This window comes from Thermobia domestica, chromosome 18, assembly GCF_964235325.1.
Source record: "Thermobia domestica chromosome 18, izTheDome1.hap1.1, whole genome shotgun sequence".
Lineage (NCBI taxonomy): Eukaryota > Metazoa > Arthropoda > Insecta > Zygentoma > Lepismatidae > Thermobia > Thermobia domestica.
In genome coordinates, this window is record NC_137471.1 from 52,399,379 (window position 1) to 52,420,063 (window position 20,685).

Sequence of the window (20,685 nt, forward strand, 5' to 3'; positions counted from 1 at the left end):
TACAAACTCGGGGATTAAGTAGTCTATCCATAATTTTACGTAGATATAAATACAACTCCCACACCTCACAGTCTGTGGGTACATACTCTCCAATTATCAGACCGAAGTATCTTACCAATACCATCATTTCAGCAGCTGATGTTTTAATTCTTACATTGCAACCATCAACAACAATGCAGTTTGTGGGTTTTGAACCTGAGTCGGGCCCATAATTAAAAGCTTTCAATTTGCTTTCTAAAATGTTAAGTGAAGTAAGTTTAGAGCGAAATAGTAAAAATTCAACAAGAAATGACATGACATAGCGACAGCAACCTTCAAAATAATCGTGAAGAATATCAACAGCCACGTGGTCAAAAAGTCGAAAGCCATGCAATGTATCAAGAAAAACACATCTTCCTTTTATACCAGTTTCTGATGGATTCTGTAACAATACAGCATGTTCATAATTTACTATTGTCCTTATGAAGGATGGATTTTCAAAACACATGGTCTGCAACTGATTTTTATTTACTGAACATATTCGACAGCAACAGTTTGCAACAAAACTTTCGACAAACCCCAAAATACTGTTTAGATCAAGATTATCGCCTGAGAAACAAACAACATGAAACCTTATATTACCCGTGTGCACATCTGTGGATACATTAATGCCAGTATTACGCAAGAAGTTAAGTTGCTCACTTACTTGCTTAAAAATTATGTCATTACCAAACTGTAGTCTGTCTGATGCATGAAATAATGCTAAGAGAAATATATGATTCAATTGTGAAAGCAAATGACCAGGCAGAAAAGGTAGTGATAAATAAACAGCACCCAATTTATGAATGGTAGCATGGCTACCAAGAGGATTGCTTATCTCGAAGTCATCAAAAAAAAAAAAAAAAAAAATCAACGGGAGCATTAAACTATCCTGCTCTTCAGTTTTGGCCATGATGTCTTGCCAGACTCTGCCTTGTATTATGTTTTCCATACCAGCTGTACAATTTTGTAGCCTTTTTAGGTTCTGCAAAATGTGTTTTAAAACTCCATTCATACATAAGAAATTCTGAAAAACTGAGGCAATTGGTATGATCTGCATTGTGCACGGCGCCGATACCAGAGTTACTTCAGTCTGAATAGGCTTGTACTCCATTCGTTGGCCTACAGTTACTTCTAGAGGAGATATTAATGTTCCCTTATCTTCAAAGAATTGGAAGCGTTTATACTCTGTGTTAAAGGATGACAAACACCCTGCATGGTCTGTGAGAACTTTATCTAGAATAGACATGATATTATTAGGAACAGTAAGTCCTTCAGTATTCAGATACTCGTTAAAACGATGCAGAATGATATCCCTTGACGTTGTAAGCAACTTTGATACTTCGTCAACAACTAATTGGACGATATTACGAGGAACGCCTGATAAACTATACAGAGAAGATACAAAAGAAACAAATTGTGACTCTACAGTACCTACGTGCACTAATTCTAAAGTGTCAATACGAGCTTCTGAAGCAGACGAGAAGGGAACTCTTTCTGTGTAGGATTCAGCTCCATTACAAATAGATGAAGTGTGGAGAGCAGGAAGCGAGTGCTGCTTTTGTAGATGTCTTCGAAGCGACTCAGAAGTTGTAAACTAACGGATGCAGCCCTCCTCTCCGCAGCGAAATTCTTTAGTACCTGCCAAAACCTTACACTTTCTTCGTATATGCATGAGTAAGCTGCTTATGGACGGAAATTTTGCACTACATCCACTACAAGTATTCATCTTTCTTCAAATTAACTGATTTTGCAAAATCACTTTTCTTCTTTGCAAATTATAAAAGTAACAAACATAAAATAAATCTAGTATATTAAATATATGCAAACCTACACTTGTATTCTAGTTTACGTAACAGAAGGAAAAGTTTCAGGTTTTCATATCTGCAAGTCGGTAAGTAAATGAAGCACACTTTGGGATGGCCTGTCGTATTTAGTAGTCATCTCATAGAAGGCTTTCTGAATAAACAGCCATACGTCTATGGCTTCGTCAGGGTAGCATGCACCTGTAGCATGAAATATTTTGTAAGCCACGTCAATAGCTTCAAGTGGTGTTGTGAGTTTGTAAATAGTGTTGTTAACCACAACTGCGGCGTGGCAAACACTATCTAAAGACTCACCTACAATGATCACTAATGGTTGAAAAGTTCTGCTTAGTGCCTCAAGTTTGGCCTTACGCGCTTCTATTGCTGGTAATATGTGTGAATCAGTGGCTACTCTAGTAACGAAACCATCTCTGACCTCGGAACGTGAAGGCTTCCACGGGCAGTTACTCTTCTTTTTTCGCACTGCGGGAACTGACAGCACATACGGCAATAGCAGCAGGGCTACTATCGATCTGCTATCAGGGCAGGAATCTGAAATGAAAGGTACATATATATTATTGTAAATTGTTTAGTTCAGAACAGGACTGTCCTGAACAATGTTAAAGATGTACTAGAAATGAGAAAACAAAAGTTAAACTACTTCCTGGCTGCACAGTGTATGAAGAAGTTTGGCCGACGAGATGGCGCACATTCAACTGGGTAATACATGGTCAGCACATCGGCTCCTATGCTCAATTGTTTCTCGCTTTATAGACCAGAATTCGCTACTTTTTAATTCAGTAGTTCCCCAATCTCCTTAAGATGTAGTTTTTCTTTTGCACTTGAGAATTATTTTAGTACAGGGTGTCTGTAGTAAGTCAGAATACATAGGAGGAAACCACAATATAATTACGAATCTGTTCAAAGTGCATAATGTGTTCTTTGTTAGATGTAAAGCTAAATGATGTTATATGTGGGAACAAAACTCTACTGGACACTAGTCACAAACACATTTGTTAATAAAGAAGTGTAAGAAAATCAGATTTAGATCACACGCTTCGCAGTGGATGGCAAAGTGCTATTAATTTCGAACAAAGCAAATCATATTATTATGGCTAGCTTCATTGTCACTACCAAGAAGTCACTTCGATAATCAAACAATACATCAAACTATAGTGTGTCAAAGACCAACATCTATCTTCACTTAGCTTCACTTAATCTCTGGCTTCCATAGTAAGTTCAACTCTATGAAAATTTAACTGAAAATTATCCAGATGAAGACTGCACTCTTTTGAATGTGTAGAAGAATCAATTTTCCCACAGCGACGGCGTGAGAAAAGTCGTTCAAGCAGCCATATCTCACTTTATTCGACTTTTACGTGTGGAGGAGAATGAGAGGTACAGTCTACATCGTGAAGATTCTGAAGCCTCCCACATACACAAATCACTCATGAACACAGACCCAAAGGGGAACAGAGTGGACGGTGCCAGCCCAAAACTATGTTTTGCCCACTGTAAAACAGAACGTTCTAGAGAAGTTTTAAATTAAAGAGAAACGAGCTTAGCGCTATTTGCAGTTTTATTCTTGCATAATAATTGTTGATATTGCACTAAAATACCATAATGTTGTAAAATTCCTAAATTTATATACAGGGTAGTACGAAGCCAACTGACATCTTTCAACTAGTCATATATTATATACAGAAGCTGGGAAAAAATAATTAAAAGTGTCTGTAAGTACGACCAAGTATACAACTTATTTATCACCGAATATAAGGTTACTTTAAAAAAAATACCTCAGGCAGATGTTCTCCGTCTACATGAATGCGTTGTTGCAGTTGTTACTCAAAGTTGTAGTTCACGCGCCTCCGTAGATCCTCATCAATGCCTTGCTTGAGTTCTTGAATATTCATGTTATGACTATTGACTCTGGAACACAATCTTCCAGGAATCTCAAAAGGAAAAGATTGGTACACTGACAAGGGAAGGGTCACTCAGATCATTGCAAAACCCTACTTCAAATTATGTACACATGCAAGTCAGCCACAAAGAAAGTACGACACAAAAAATTAGCTGCGATTATGAAGTGCAAGGCCTTTGAATAAAAGGGTAAAGTTTGGACGCCGTCTCTTATGAAGTACTTGTTTAAGTTCCAGAACTACTAAATATCTCGGTTAGAATGCGGTTTTTTGACAACTTTAAAGGAGACAAAATTTGCAGAGTGTCAACAGAGCTATTAGATGGGTTAGGACACTAAGATGTGTGGGGTCATGTTTGGGCCCCATGAGTCCCACTTCGATTTTTGAAATTCGAACCCCATCTTTTATTGCAAATCCCATATTTACGGAGAAAAAATAACCAGATTGTGTTCTGCTCAAAACTGTAGAATGTAAGTTTTGAACCCTACAGGACCCGAAAGTAGATTAATGGTGAGAAATATGAAAGGTTCCGGATTGCCTAATGATGTCGGTTAGAATAATGAGAGAAATTATTTAATTTGAAGAAAACAAAAGTAAAGAGATATCAGGCGGGCGAATCACTTTAAATATGTGGAGACCAACTTTGATTTTTGAAATTGCTACCCCCTCTTTTATTGCAGATTCTTCCGGAACCATTAACATTTCTCACCGCTAATCTACTTTCGGGCCCTGTAGAGCCCACGACTTACATCCTACAGTTTTGAGCAGAACATATTCTGATTGAGATTTATCCGTAAATATGGAATTTGCAATAAAATGGGCATTCCAATTTCAAAAATCGAAGTTGGGACCCATGGGGCCCACATATTTTAGTGAGCTAATCCATCTAATAGCTCTGTTGACACTCTGCAACTTTTGTCCCTTTCAAGTTTTCAAAAAACCGCATTTTAATCGAGATATTTAGTAGTTCTGGAACTTGAAATTTGTAAGTTGGTTGCGCGACACCCTGTATTTTAATCAGAAACGAAAATAAAAGTGTTGAATAATATTATGTTGTTTATACTTTTTACCTGTTACTGCTGCTAGGAGGTCTTCGATTTGGCTTTTGTAGTCACGGTCTCTGGAGTTTTTCTGCTTCTCAGTTGCTATTTTTATTATTTTATCACGGACCCTAAGTATACCACTAAACAGTGAATAGTTCTTTCCAGGTTCCTTGTAGTCAAAATCGGTAAGTAACTGAAATAAAAAGCAGTGTTGATGTCAGAAACCTATTAATATCTCTGCCATATATAGCCTATTACATAGAAACTATTGAATTATTAACATTTGGGAGTAACTGTAAAAAAGTGCTTTTTCTAAACCAGTCAGGTATTAATGACCTCACCATGGAGAATAGGTTTGGTAGCCAGAAGGATAAAGATTTGTTTCTTCACAGTTGAAAATCAAATCGCGTTTTAGGTAAATTAAAGTAATCAGCTATATTCTTGCTGGTATTCATGCAGTCGAAACATAAACCAATCATATATATATATACATTTTATTCGCGGGTCTGATTGGGCAGCGAGCCACTATTTGGTCATCAGTGATTTAAGGCATTTGTCAGTAATTGGTATTTATAAAGGTGACCAAGAAAGTTCTGTCGTTTTTGTGGAGGTCTGTGTTCAATTGGCCCTCACATTGTGTGTTTAATGCGAATGGAGATAAGGCGAAGTTATGTTGGTGTGGGTATATCCAACATACTACCTGGTTCTGCCAGCTCAGTTACACCGTGAACGTGCATAAAAACAGAGTGAACATGGGACCTCCACAGAGCATCATAGAAGCTTGTATGCTGTACGAGTTCAAACTGGGGTCAAACGATGCTGTAGCGGAGATTCAACAAGTTTAAGGACTGTGACGAAACACTCAAAACCGCACCACGTATCGGAACACCAACACACGTTCAAAATGAAGATCTTCAGACAGCAATTGAGGCGAACAATGGCCAAACATTTGAGGAACTGGCACTACAATTCACTATGAGTAGAGAAACCATTCGGCAGCGCCTCCATCAGCCTAGGAAGCACTAAAAGTTACGTCGATGAGTCCCAGATGATTTGACTCCGGGCCAGAAGGCAACGCAAGCAGACATCTCTGTTTCTTTGTTGTCTTAACTGGGGAAGGAGCCACTTCTGGACAAGGTGTTGACATGTGATGAGAAATGGATCCTGTACGAAGCTCCACGGCGCCGTCATCATTGGTTAGCATCCCATGAACCGGTTCCAAAACAGCCCAAAGCAGCACTGCACAACAAGAAGGTCTCCTGCGTGTTTCGTACAATACTCGCGGCATCATGCATCGGGGACTGCTACCAGCTGGTCAGAGCATCAATGCAACTGTGTGCTGTCACCAGTTGAGCCGTGTTCAAGACAAACTCAAAACTCTGGAGCTAGGACTTCTGAATCGTAAAGGGGTCCTCCTGTTACAGGACAAAGCTAAGCCCCACGTGACTAGGTTGACTCGGGACACCATTCTACGCCTTGGATGGGAAACACTATTGCATTCGCCATACTCCCCGTAAAATGCACCGTCCGATTATCATCTGTTCCATTCCTTGGACAATCACCTTAGAGGACGCCAATTCAAATCCCTAGTAGAGGTGCAAAATGCACTTGATACCGTCTTCGTTTCACAGCCCACCAAGTTCTACCGCAATGAAATCCATGGACTTCCAGAACGTGGTAAGTGATCGCTGCTGATGGGGATTATTTTTGATATTCGAGGTACGTCTTAGGTGATATACCGATGTTCGAATGTGGTGGGCGAAAATGCGACAGAACTTTCTTGGTCACCTTTATAGTACAGTGATCAATTAAAATTAACACTTGTATATAATTTCTTTCTAAGAGCTTTGAGATGAAGACAACTCAAGTAAATGTATTGGTTTTCTAATCTATACATATTATCAAACAATTTAAAAGTCATGCGCGTCCCTAAATTTGTTACAAAATTTCATATAAGGGAAATAGATTGTCACGATAGTTGAGAAGGCAAAACAACTATTTTTAGAATTTATGTTCGTTCCTCAATTACTCGAAAAACATTAAGCAGATTTTGATGGGATTTTAGTGGTAGATAAACTCACTGGCGAACTTCACCTAAGTTTGACTGTTTGTTTTACAATTGCTTTCATGTTCCCACGAGATAGGTAGTTCTGGGTTTCAGGTCAGGCATAGAATATGAGGTTTATCGAATCCAAACGTACTACAAAATGGTTGTGTATGTTAAGGTGCTGATGCTGATCACCTACACTTCCCCCTGCATCACACTTTATCCTATCATCTAAAAAACAGAAATGTTTCTAGGAACGTTAGCGAATGACACTAAAATATTATAAATCATGACGGACCGTATAGCTGACAATATCAGTTTGTGAATTGTGAACATATTTAAGTAGGTACCCTCGTTAGCTTTAAATTGGAGAATGGAGATACATACAAATATTACGCTCATTTCCAAAATTCTCGCCTGCGATACCACAGGACAACCGATGTAATTTAATCCTTCAAGCTACATAAACTATACTCAAACTTACACACTAGAAAGTTGCTGACTTGCTTCCTTGCTTCTTGAGAAAGAAAGAGATAACGATTTACTCAAGAGAAACAACTAAAACAGCTTTCACATATACAAAACAAGAAAAAAATCCCTTAATAGTATGAAATATAACAATTTGCTGCTCTCAAATTGGATCTTACACTTTTTGTAATGGAATATTTTGTATTTTTTCTCTTACAAGAAAAAGCATACCATGGAATTTCGTATCTATCAGACAATTCTTCGTCAAAACTGAAGCTGCTGCTTGTGAGGGGTAAGATTCATAAGGAACGGTAAAACTTATTCGTATGTAGCATTTGATTCGAATATAGTGAACAAATAACGAATGCACTAACATATCCCCCTACACCACTTACCAGTTGATATCCCTGTTGTTGCTTCAAGGCTGGGTATTTATTGAAATACTCGCTAAGAGTAACTTCAGTATCTTCTAAATATTTTAGCCGAGAGTCTACGGTTTCCTTCCAATACAGCTCGACGAGGGACCATGGATGGATTGTATTACTCAGCCACTGCAGGTGTTCAGTCACAGATGAAGCAACTGAAAGAAAGTAAATATTGAGGTGACGTTTCAGGTATCTGATTTTAATGCTTCTTAATATTTTATATTCTATAAAAGTACTAGAGTCCAGATATGTAAAAAAAAAAAAATCGTTGGCAGAAGTCGTCGATGTTGATGGGAACTATTTTTGATCTTCCACGTACGTCTAAGGTGACATATCGATGTTCGAAAATGTGGGTGGAAAAGCGAGAGAACTTTCTTGGTTACCGTTATATAAAGAGCGGCAAAACATTATTAAGAACTAATTCTAGAAATAAACAAATTGTTCTCTTGTGTAGAAATTTCTTATGTATATGAATTCCTTCTACTGTATTACGTTTCTTATTATAGATTTATTGTATTATAGCAACTGTATACAATTTTAATAATAGGCAAATGCTTCTTCTGTAAATAACATTTTACAGTTTAGAAACTGATCATTTATAAAATGTGTTAGGCATATCTTATTGTTTGCTTTTTTTCTTACCGTTACACTAAGTATTAAGAAGTAGCATCTGAAAAAAAATACTTACCGACTTCAGTATCATCTTCAGTACAGTTGGAATCTGTTAGTGCTGCTGGTGAGGAGGGTCTTGAGTTTCTCGACCTACTGAATCCAGGAAGCTCCCCAAGTTCGCGGAATCTTCTGCGCCTTGATATATAAGCTTCATACAAGATGCCACTAGCGTTCCGTTTCTTTTGGTAAGGGGTAGCACTTAAGTAAAGAGCTGGAAGCTCCTTCGGAAATATTTTTCTTATTTCAAGAGCTAACTTTCTAAAGGTTTCTGCGTGAACTTTGAAGGATGGGCTATCATCTACTATCGCTCTGATTATTATTCTACCAAGCTCTTTTCTCTGCCTCTGTGTTAAAAGTCCGCCGGTTGTATTTCCTTCTGCAATAAGACCTTTCCCATCTATGGAGTTCTGTAGTACTTTGAGAACCTGTAATATAAATCACCGAAACATATATTGCATATTGGATGATCTAATGTTCATGCTTAATAGAAGAGAGTTCTATTCGAGAAAACAGGTACAAGCTTGAATAAAGGTAGTGCATGAAGAGTGAAAGGTAATTTAAAATCTTCAAGGAAGCATAGAACAAATGCTGCTACTTAATTTGTCGTAAATATTTTTGTATGAACAGTGACTGAATATACAAGGAATTGTTCACAGTAAAATAAATATGGTATGATAAAATTGAGAACAATGAAACTGGAATAATACTATGTATGTGAACAGAGTGAAAGGTACTCTTTTAAAATGACGAATTGTCATTGAGAATTTGGTTATTTCTCACATCTATGGTTTCGAAGCGGCCTTGTTTAGCAGTGCATTACAAAGCGTCCGCAAGTACGCTGCTCCGTAAAGTGAGCCCGGCTATAGGTACAAATATAAAATAAAAAGTTCATTGTATCAATAACTTACAAAATTATCATTCTGTTCCGTGTTTACTCCAAAATCTTTCCTTGCACACAGTGGCTCATGAAGCTGAATTTGCTGATTTGAAGTTGCTAATTCTTCTCGTCCAACAATTGGTTCCGTAGTGTCCTGTAAAGTTTTTGCTGTGTTCGTTCGACGCTGTAAAAATACTTCGTCTGCACCAGTTGCTTTTAATACACTCGTAGATATGTCCAGTATGCAATCTTCAAACTCCGGTTCAAAGGAAGGGTTAGCCTACAAATAAACATATTAAATACATACATACTGGAAAGTACGGTTGAGAAGCATTATTCAGAAGCAAACTTTATACACTCATAATACACTTTTTAAAAGTTACAGGAAAGCGTATGCAAGCCACAACAATTAAAAACGAATTGTCACTGTCCGAAGAAAAAAGGTCGCTGAGTGATTAGAAAAGCTTCACGAAAAGCTGAGTATTTTACAGTAAGAATGAGAAACAAACTTTATAAAAAAACGATATGAAACAGTCAAGTTCTAGGAAAGTAGTATCTTGAGCAGAAAGGAAGAGCTAAATTGGTGTAAACATCCTCTGGGTTACTACTTCGTGATTTACAAGTTTCGGCCCGAAGAGATTGGACTTCATAACCTAACTAAGGGTGGTTATACTACGTACTTAAAATTTCAAACCTATTAATAAAAGCAAGTATTTACTGACTGCATTCTCTGTCTTTCCCAACGGATCAATAAAGGAAAATGTCTCTGTGTGGGACATCAGAAGGCAACTAACGATAAAAAAAATTTAAAAAAAAATACTCGCATCTGACAACACGGAGCGACCCAGCATTGTGCGTAGTTAAAGACACTGTAATGCAACAGGCAGGAAAATCCAACGAAAATCACCTTTGAACCAGTTAATATATTATTTATTATATAACATTTAACGTATATTCAACTAAAATAAAGTATTCCTCATATAAGCTTAGCGCTAAGTATGAGATTAAAAATAAAAATATTATAATTAAACTGGAAGTCTTTACAATATTTGATTGTTTGCACATTGAAAAACAAAACCAAAAGAATGTATCAATACAACGCTATGCTCCTACAAAACCCCATCTCTCTGTCCAACACAAAGATGTGACTTGTATATTCTTGTTTCGCAGGTAATTATAAATGAGACCATTTTCAATGGGTGCTTAGTACAAAGTATATGCTCATGATCAACTGTCCACACAACGTATATTATACAAGAAAAATGTTATATGATATTCTTATTCTATAAACTACTTTTTCCACACTAAAGGTTTTCGTACCAATTTTCTTTGTACAAGTACTGTGTCAATTCATAAGTATCATTTGGAAATGCTCTTACATTTTGAGTGTCGACAGCTTGAGACCAAACAGTCCACTTCTCCCGGAATTTAGCACGGAGTCCGATCTGTGGAATAAGCTGCTTCATGTCCCTCTCATTCAGGAGACGCATGGCTGTTATATCAATACAGTTTTCTTATATAGAAAAGAAACAAACAGACAATGTTATAACTTGTTCTAATAATTATTTACACACAGCAATGAGTTGATGAAAGTGTTCTTATTTTAATCAAGACTTATGAGCGATCAGAGCAATTTCTTCATCTTTTTTTTTTCCTCGAGGGAAGTCCTGCATAAAATATTTCGCGGAACGAAAGTAAACAAATTACCAACCAACACTAACTGCTGTATGTTTATTTAAACAAATCAAATATTATTTTTTACTGCAATAAGTAATTAGGCTACATGCTGGAATTGGACGAAGACAACGCTATTTGCAATTTTTATTGAATTTTCTAAAAGCTGTTGTCATTATTTATTGAAGTTTGGCGTCCTCTTTCACACCAAGGCTGTGTAAGAATGCGGTCTACATTGGACATCAGACCCAAGACCCCGTGCACCAAAATTGCGCGAGCTAACCACTTAATCAGCTATCTAAATATTAAATTTTTACTACTTGTGCGGTTACATTGTTGCTAAAAAATTATTCAAATGGAAACTGTTAGAGAATTATACCTTAACACTTGTTCGAGCATGATAAGAAACCGTAATTTATTTATTCGCAACATTAAATAACGCTCTAACGCGACAGGGCATACGGTGTATTGTCAGGGGTGTAGCCATAGACGGAAAATGGACCTGGAACCTCCAAAGAAACTTCATCTATTATGTTTCTATGAAACATGTTTGATACTTACAATAAATGAAAGTTTTTAAAATAATATATTGCAAATAAAATTATTTTCGTTAAACAATTAAAAATAAAACGGCATTTAAAAGACGAGACTGTTTACATACTAGTACATCATAGGAGGCTGATTTAGTTCTTCCACACATCGTGTCTTCGGCGCGAGAGACTCGGATTCGATTGCGGGCACGTTGTAGCGTAGATCCACGTCTTATATAGTATTGGTGATGAAACGGACGCTAAAATAAACTCTTACAACAGCATCGTGTGAGAATTCATGATTAACATAACAACCAGGGTGGGCAAAAACCATGACTTTTATTGAAAAAATAACAATTTTTTTTTTTTTTTTGTTTAAACCAGGATTTTTTGGTTTAAATAATTAGCACTATATATTTATATCACATATGGACAGCAATAAGTTTGTATCGGCTTGGAGTTATTATGCAACAACGGGTTATGCTGGAAGGGGTCACATAAGCTTAAAGCGGAATCTAAACTGCTTCTTGGCTTACATACGAGAGAAATTATCCTCCATTTAAACTCAAACCGAGCCACAAATGCGATACATCTGCCGACTCACTCACGAAGGGCTCCTCATAAAAATGCATTGTACTGATCTTTACATACTTGTTAATATAATTATCAAGAGTCATTTCAGAAGGACAAAAAGATAAGCAGTTGCACAAGTGAAACCATTATACAGAATTACATATGAACAATTTCAAAATACTGCAGAGTACATAACTAATTTAGTCCAAGTTAGTTCACTACGACTTTTATTAGTCCAAGTTAAAGAAATATAACGACTTAATTTGCATATCAGTAAGAAAAGTGATTAAAGATACGAATTGGCTCTGACCCACTTATACATAAATAGATAACAAAGATACTTCTGATTTCAATAAATGTCTCTCGTGGGGTTTGTATGCCCCCCCCCCCAAAAAAGTACAGCATTTCGACCAATAGTACACATTATTAAAACGAAACAATATTTAGTCTTTTGATTGCAATTGCATAACAGTAATAACAAACTATAAAAAATCACAAAAGAAATATTCATAAACTTATACAAAAAAAGAAGTTGCTTTTGTAATATAATCTCTTTGAGTAATGAATGGGGAATTTAGATCTAAGTATAAGACGAACAATATAAGGGAGTGAAACGTGATAACTCACAAATGTGGGTTCATCAAGATTTTACGAACACTTACACTTTTACGAACATTTATCGTTTTTTGGTTTAAACCAGTTTTTTTTTTTTTTTTTTTTTTTTTAACCAGCCAACCTTGTCACAGATCCTTTCAGAAATTCACCTTTGCTGTAGAAACTAGACTACATAATATTTATTACCTTTAATTAACATTGAGCACCCATCAACTTTAACCTCACCCTCACAACCCTTCATCATACCTCAACCTCACGTCCCCTTACTGCCCCTAGTCACTCGCCTTCAACCTCACGGCCCCTCACCACTCCTAAGTCTCTCACCCTCACGGCCCTTCCTATCACTCAAGCTTCAATCATCCTTAATGTTTAGGCTTTATATATTTGATTTTAAGCCATCGATTCTCATTCAGATTCGATATCAATGGCAACAGGTGTAGTAGCAGCGAAATTTCTTACACCTTTCATTAAACAGCCTTGCCCTCACAAAATAATGGTTTCCAGAAATTAACTAACACGCTTTATTTTAAAGTAGAGAAACTAATTCTCAGAATCTTTCCTTCTAGAACCGACAGCCGAATTCTAAGAACTAGTGTGTGATTCGCACTTACAGTAGATGCCATTGTCACTATCTCTTCTTCAAGTATTAACAACCACGCATTGATGATGATGGCATTCTGTTATTAGAAACTACTTGACATTGATACAATTTACGTATAGGATACTTACAATGATCTTCCTGTATGACAAAACTTTTAACCATATAAGTTACATTCAAAGCTGTATATTAGTGATCGAGATTTGGCAGAGGCTTGCTTACTACTTCAAAAAGAATAACCTTCATATTCACCGGAGCAAAATTAATACCCCCAGGGTTTACTCTCGAGTTTCCTGCTTTTTTGTTGTATAATTTTGCATTATCTCAAGAACCTGCTCGTCTCTCAAACTCACAGACTTCACGATCTCTCACCAACCCTCAACCTCACGGCCCCTCATCCTTACTCATTACCTTTAGAGGGTAAGTGAGGTTGAGGGGTAACCTCATGAGAGTGCCCATGTATGATTCTGTAATCAATGGAAATTTGCATTTCATGTAATACGAATAATTACTTACGTGTATAACTTATGGATACAGACAATGGTGTTGTTGTTCGTCAAACATTAGGAGTACTCTCAAAGAACCTGTGCTTGAGATGGCATTAACTTAGGGTTGCCATATTCATCATCATCATCACCATAGATATTCTGCCCTTATTGGGAGGTCACTTGCTGCAACTGAGAAGCTCCCATGCACCACGGTCCTCAGCCAGTCTTTGTCTTGACGTAGCAATTTTCCGTTTTAATACCATCCATCAACTGCAGTCTCATTCGCCCCCTCCCTTTCTTTCCTTCCACCATACACTCTAGCACGTCTCTCATAATACAGTTCCTTCTCAGTCAATGTCCCAATCAGTTCTTCTTCCTCCTCTTAATTACATCTAAAATTCTTCTTTTCTCCCCTACTATTTCTAACACCTACTCATTAGTTTTTCGTTCAACCCAGAAGGGTTGTAGGGTTGCCATATTTAAAAAATGAAGATCCGGGACGCTACTAAATGCTTAAAATGAAAAGATAGATGGAGTTGTTCAGGTATTACGTAATCACAGTTTTGGTCATTTTAGTAGACCTTCTCTTCCCTAGTTAAGCAAACGAAAGCAGATGGTTTATCCTTTCTCCCCTGGTATGCAATTTCTTTTTTTCAGGATCTATTACGTTTCGAGGCTTTCAGAGCCTGTTTTAGCTCTTCAAGATATGATGTTTCCTTTGACACTTTTTTTTTTTTTTTTTTTTTTTAGAAAGGTTAATTTATTGGCAATATGTTCTGGCGGCGTTTGCTACCTTCAAGAACTTTCCTTTATTGGTTTTAAACTTAATTAAATCCATGATTTATGTATTCAAGTCTTTTTTTTTTTTTTTTTTCAATTTTTCAATTTTTGAACTGCCATACTCAGAAGTTGAAGAGAATAATTATATATCTAATCCTGTGAAAAAAGCAAATTATAATATTTCCTTCCTTTCTTTTTCGCAGATAGCCGGGTCATTTAAGCGTCCCGAGAAACATTTTCGGGACGCAGATCTCGATTCCGTGACGGACCCGTATTTTCCGGGAGAAATGACAAACTTTCATTAATCATACATCAAAAGTATATAGTTGAGTAAATAAAATAGAGTTTTTAACTAAGTAAAATGGGACAATCACGAGGAATCGCATTTCACGGTGTTTGTCTACTGAAAAAAAAAAACACTAGAAAGAAACTGAAATCGAACCTGGGACCCATTAGAAGTGTCACCGCAGCCCTGAGTATTTGCATTAATATTAATTATACATTTATCGTGTTTTTCCCAATTTTGGAGGTCCTTACAAAAGTAATAACGAAAGTGAGACGGATAGGACAACGCACATCAAAAGTTTCTTAGTGTGGTATTTTTATTTGAGACTATTCTGGGGGTGCCGTATTGCCGGCCAATTTTAGGAAATTTACCGAGTCAACTGGAGAATTTATTTAAGTTTGTGAGGAGGAATGAGTGAAAGTCAGGTAAGTGAAATAGTAAGAGTGAAGAACGTTGTCTTTGTTGGTTGTTTTTGATGCTGTAAGCGGTACTGTATGTGGAGGCGGAAGGACTATTTCGCGGAGAGGTACATTTCTTATGATATAGTAGCGCGAAAGACATGGCGTTGGGGAAGAAGGAAGAGCATTTCAAGGGCTATTTAGAGAAGTATTTATTTAAGGAAAGGAAACCCTAGGAAACTGTTGTACACGATTTTCTTCTTGAAATTGGAAAAATTTACAGGCCTGAGTTTGATGGTACGTAAGTGACTTCTAACTGAACGGGAATGTGTTTCTGCACAGTGTACAGATACAGAAGCTATATTGTATGTTAACAAATGAAGCGTGCAAGTGTGAAACGATGACAAGTGCTCTTGTAATTTTTACGATCGCCAAAACCCAGATATTGTAACCATCCTCGCTCCGCTCGGCCCCCTCCTGCGCACCTAGCCTGACTCGACTAGATAGCATTTGTGCTTTTTAGTGGCCACCTAGCACAGGTTGGATTCTGTTTTTGCGGTGTAGTTATCATGTCATTAACGTAAAGTGACGCAATTTTATGTAACCCAACAAAATATAGGTGAATGCAGTACATTTTGGTGTTTTTTATTTTTTTTTTCGTTTTCAAAGTGGTCCGACGATACGGCACAAATGCCCTATTCTGTATTTACACCTTCATTTGAAATGCTGGTGCAGATCAAGAATAGTCCATCAAATTAAGATTGCATTTATCTTTTTTCTTACTTGAAACGATTCCCTACATTCTGGACTGTTCTTACATTGCAGCATGACCAACTAATTCCGTACAGATTGATAATATGGTGCAAACTGATGTGTCTTGGAAATGATTATGTTTCCCTATTACATGGAATTATTTAATCACGAAACCTACTTGTAGTGCCTCAGAAATTGTTTCCTGGCATAGGTGTAGCTGTACCGAAATACTAAGCAGTAGGCGTACGGTTTCAAGGTGTAAACAAAATTAACTACTCTCTTGATTGAAAGGCAAGGTTCTAGAACACAGGTCCTCCCTTCTCATTTAGCTGTAATAAGGACAGAAACAAGGTGCCCTGCGGGGTTCTAACCCGCCTTCACTCGCTAACGCTTGTTCGGCAATACTATGTGAATTAAGCATTAAACTTTGGTACAAGAAGGAATCAACCTAGCTAGTAATCTATATCTAGGGCGACCTGTGTTCTGATTGAAATGCATAAAATTCATATTCGTATAATTAATTGACAATAGCTCTGCATTAGATAACTCACTCACTAAATTTGTTCAATCAACATAAACTAAAATAAATCTCAGTACGCAGCTAAAAGTTACTTGCACATATAGAATGTAGCATGTGCCCTTCAATATCTAAACGCTTTCGACGCCACTTTTATACTTTGTTAACAATATTCCGCATCCCGCCGCACTTTTGAATAACGTATAAGCGTGGCGAACTTCTTTTCGAAAGCAGTAAATCTATATATATAAAAGAGAACGTACAATTCTTTGTCCGCTCATCACGCTAATACGGCTGAACCAATTTCTTTCATTTTTGGGGGGTTATTAGGATTTGGACCCTAGATGGTTTTTATCATATCACTTTAATTTTTAATTACCAGTGTCTTGAGATAATTGACCATTCAGGTGTCCACAAATCCTTTGTTAGTTCATCATAGGTAAAAATAAACGTATTTATATGCAACCCGCATGACCGTGTCACTCGGCGGGTTAACATAAATGACAGGCGATATACAGCGGAAAATAGCTTGAATCTTCTGTTTAAAATTTTTTAAAGCGAAAAAGTAAAAATTATCTAAGTAACAAAGTTTATTGCGTTCCGGGGTGACCGCAGCGAAGCGGGGTGAACGCTGCTAGTACACAATATCAAATTAATATTTAAATTACGGTACCTTCAAAGTTTGGAATCAAGGCTGAGAAGTTCCATTGCTGCAGTAGTATACGTACTTCTTCATCCATTACCTTCACCGTATGTTTCTTTACCTAGCTTCCTTAGCAACCGGCCAACCACGGTCACAACTAGAGCTTAGTAACACTCTGCCAGTTGTTTTCCTCTTTCAGTGTTGCCAACAAGTTGACACAAACAGTCTCTAACTATATAGGTGTGTGTTAAATTTGTGGTCAATTCAGATTGAAAGAATCATATGTAACTAAGAATAATTTCATTTTTAGAACAATATATATATATATATATATATATATATATATATATATATATATATATATATATATATATAATTTATGATCAATTTCAGTTCAGCAAAATCAAAAATGTATATAGAAAAACGAACAAAGGATTGAATCTTACATCCTCTTTACTTTTACTTACGTTTCTACAAATTATCAACTTACTATTGCTAACGTATTATTTATGCCTTTAAACGGAAGCTCTGCAACCTAAAGGACATTATAAATTGGAGTTGGTCTCCGTTAGAGGGCAAGAGGTAACAGCAATCATAACGGAAATATGGAGATACATGCTATATATACTTTCCTAGCTCATCAATGCTTACGCTAATTCAAATAAACAAAAGGAAAATAAACATGTATCTAAACTGATCCGATTAATAGTACTTCATTATAGAGGAACAAGTTGTTGGTAGCACAAAAGTCGCTAGATTTGTACTTAAGTCGCCAAATTCTCATTCAAAAATCACCAAAAAAGCCGCTAATCGAAAAAGATATTTTTTGTCGCTATCCTGGAAGTCGAATCCCCTAGATTTAGCAACTCTTCCCCTAAATTGGCATCACTGCCATCTTTCCCACACCTTTTCGTCGCAGAAGAACTAGACTGGCTGTGATTGGATAATTTTATTCACATGATTGATTTCGTGTTAAAAACATCTTTCCTCTCTCTCCTTCTCACAGAATGATATGACGTCATATTACTCTCGTAATGTAGGGAGTCACAGATTTAGAAAGAATCAGTAGGGAACAGCCGTAGGAAGGTGGTCACAACATTGTATACGTAAGTTCCCACCGTCGGAATGGGTATGGCGTTAATTCTAGATTTGAAATGGTGGTCCCACAATACAAAATTTTCGCTGGACGGTGGTGTAGACAGTACTACGGATGAAACAACATTACTTAATGAGGTGACGCGCGTAACCTGGTAAAAACAGCATTTACATGCCGACTGGAGTATGCATTTCTCTCAGTGTGCTGGAGAAGATATTTCTAAAGGAGTTTCAAGGAGTCAGAAAAACACAGCCGTCATTGAATTCACTACTGATGGTGGTGAAAAAATGTGTGGAAAAAATAAAGGTGTCGTTACTCTCGTATCAAAGACCGTGGAAAATGACGGTGATTCAAAACCATTACTCGTACATTACATCATTCATCAACAGTCTTTGTACGAAAAATGCTTGGATACGTCACAAGTTTTAAAATCAGTCATGTCAGCTGTTAATCATATCAGATCACCTGCGTTCAATCATCGTCAATTCCGCGAGTTTATTGAAGAGATTGGAGCGACGACATGTCATATTATATTGCAGTAATCTCTAGGTCACATATTGTAGGCTCTAAAGTTAACTGACGTGTGTATCTGTTTCAGAAGATTTACGCGTACCCTCATGCCGTAAACGTCGCCAACACCTAGTGGCCCACTTGGTGGTAAATGTCGATCGTTGATATAGCAACGCGTCGAAGGATTGGCGCTAGTGTGTTACTGGCGGTAGGGTTTCGTTAAGTCGAAACAGATATCTAGAGTCGGCAGTCGGGGTATTGAAGTTACCACTGCGTACCAGCGAGGACTTCGTTCTGGTCCGCGCCCCTTCGATTTGTCGTGGAGAATCGCGAAGGGACTAACACAAACTATCCCCAATCATGTGCATGCGGTTATTATTATATATTATTTTTTCCCTGACGAATGACGGTTGAAAAAAAAACAGATTTTTTGAAAAGAACAAAATATGTGTTTAAAACATGAAAAAGGTGTTCAAAATTTTTAAAACATGTTTTAAAACACACACGAAAAAAAAACATGTTTTAAACATTTTGAACAGTTTAAAACATGATTTTAAACATATTTTAAAATCGTGTAATAACGTATTTATTAAGAATTTTTTTCCTCTTGCAACCGATCTTTTCATTTATTTTATTCTCGTTAAGACTACACTATGTTGGGGACAGAACATTTTAGTATAGATTAGTAATTCTCAACTTATTTCATATCACGATCCCCTTTTATTACACCCTCCTGCCATTGACTCTCGTAAGTACTTTCTTGGTTGTAATAAGCTTTTTAGGTAGATTTTACAATCTACCTCGAGCTTTATTTCCGAGTAAGAGGCCTAGTGTACAGACGCTTATTTCTTGCGCTATGGCGTCAATGAATAGGAATCAAGAATTCTGGAGAGAATTTATTAAACTTTATCGAAATTTACCTGAACTGTGGAAGGTAAAGAGTGAAGATTATAAAAACAGGAATCTGAAAAATGCGGCATATGAGAAATTGGTGGATAAAATGAAGAAAATAGATTAGAAGGCGGATAGAGAGTCAGTGAGGAATAAAATTAATTTTCCAGTATTTCACCACATGTAGTTGAATCCATTCGTTAATAATTTTTATAGTCCACAGTCGAACTTATCTCAAGTTTAGATATTACCTAGGTAAATTTTGATGACTAAACTTAGACCGTTTCTTGAACCACTCTTTCATCCACACCCTCTTCTTCCGTTTTGGTTTCGCAGGTCTTTCCGCTTCCAAAGCACAAGCACTTACTATCGCTAAACGAGCTGCTTCAGTGGATGTGTTTACGCGATCAAACTCAAAATTGAACTGAAGTTTGTGCAAATAGTTGAACCGTATATGGTCGAATGTTTGCGCAAACACAGTGTTTGCACAAACATGATGTTTGCACAAACCGTGGATCGTCTATGGGCCCCTTAAGAAATCAAAAGTAAGTGCCGTATATATTGTTCCCCCTCCACTATCACTTTAAGAGAGTAATACATATAAAATTCAATAACATTTATTGCCTGCGAAAAGTTCACAAAGAACATGGAGTTCGCTATAAATAATAACTCCCCTTTCACTCTTTCTTCTACATGCAATGTCTCAATTTGTCGATACATCCCCGCTAGTACTATGAAACTCTTCTGCCATGATGGAATGGAAAAATATGATGCCATTCACGCTACTTTACAAGAATATAAACCAAAAATAGATAGTAGAAAAAATTATAAAATTTACTTCTTCAGACTCGTTTTGGCGCCCCGGGCAGTTGCCTGGGTTTCCCGGCCTTTGATCCGCCCCTGGGTTGCTATCTTTCATTTTCCTTATAGCGTACTCGAGGACAAAGTTGAATAATGGCGACAACGCATTTCCTTGTTTCAGGCCATTCTCGACGTGAAAGCTCGTGGACAGAAATTTTCCTACCCGGACTTTATTTTGGGTTTCATTTAAATGTATCT

The 20,685-nt window shown here is 37.0% G+C and overlaps 2 protein-coding genes across 2 annotated transcripts in view; one reads left to right on the top strand and one right to left on the bottom strand.

The window, feature by feature from the left end:
• The window catches only part of LOC145675467 (tektin-B1-like), a 152,037-nt gene that overhangs the window by 61,926 nt on the left and 69,426 nt on the right, over positions 1 to 20,685 (top strand). The window lies entirely within an intron of this gene.
• LOC145675466 (uncharacterized) lies at positions 1,891 to 17,287 on the bottom strand. Its single transcript, XM_081745904.1, has 7 exons — positions 17,160 to 17,287; positions 10,654 to 10,787; positions 9,306 to 9,554; positions 8,414 to 8,822; positions 7,696 to 7,880; positions 4,813 to 4,978; positions 1,891 to 2,375 (listed from the first exon to the last, which is right to left on the bottom strand). Exons 1-7 carry the CDS (start codon positions 17,224 to 17,226, stop codon positions 1,897 to 1,899), a joined length of 1,689 nt encoding a protein of 562 aa, XP_081602030.1. The 5' UTR covers positions 17,227 to 17,287; the 3' UTR covers positions 1,891 to 1,896.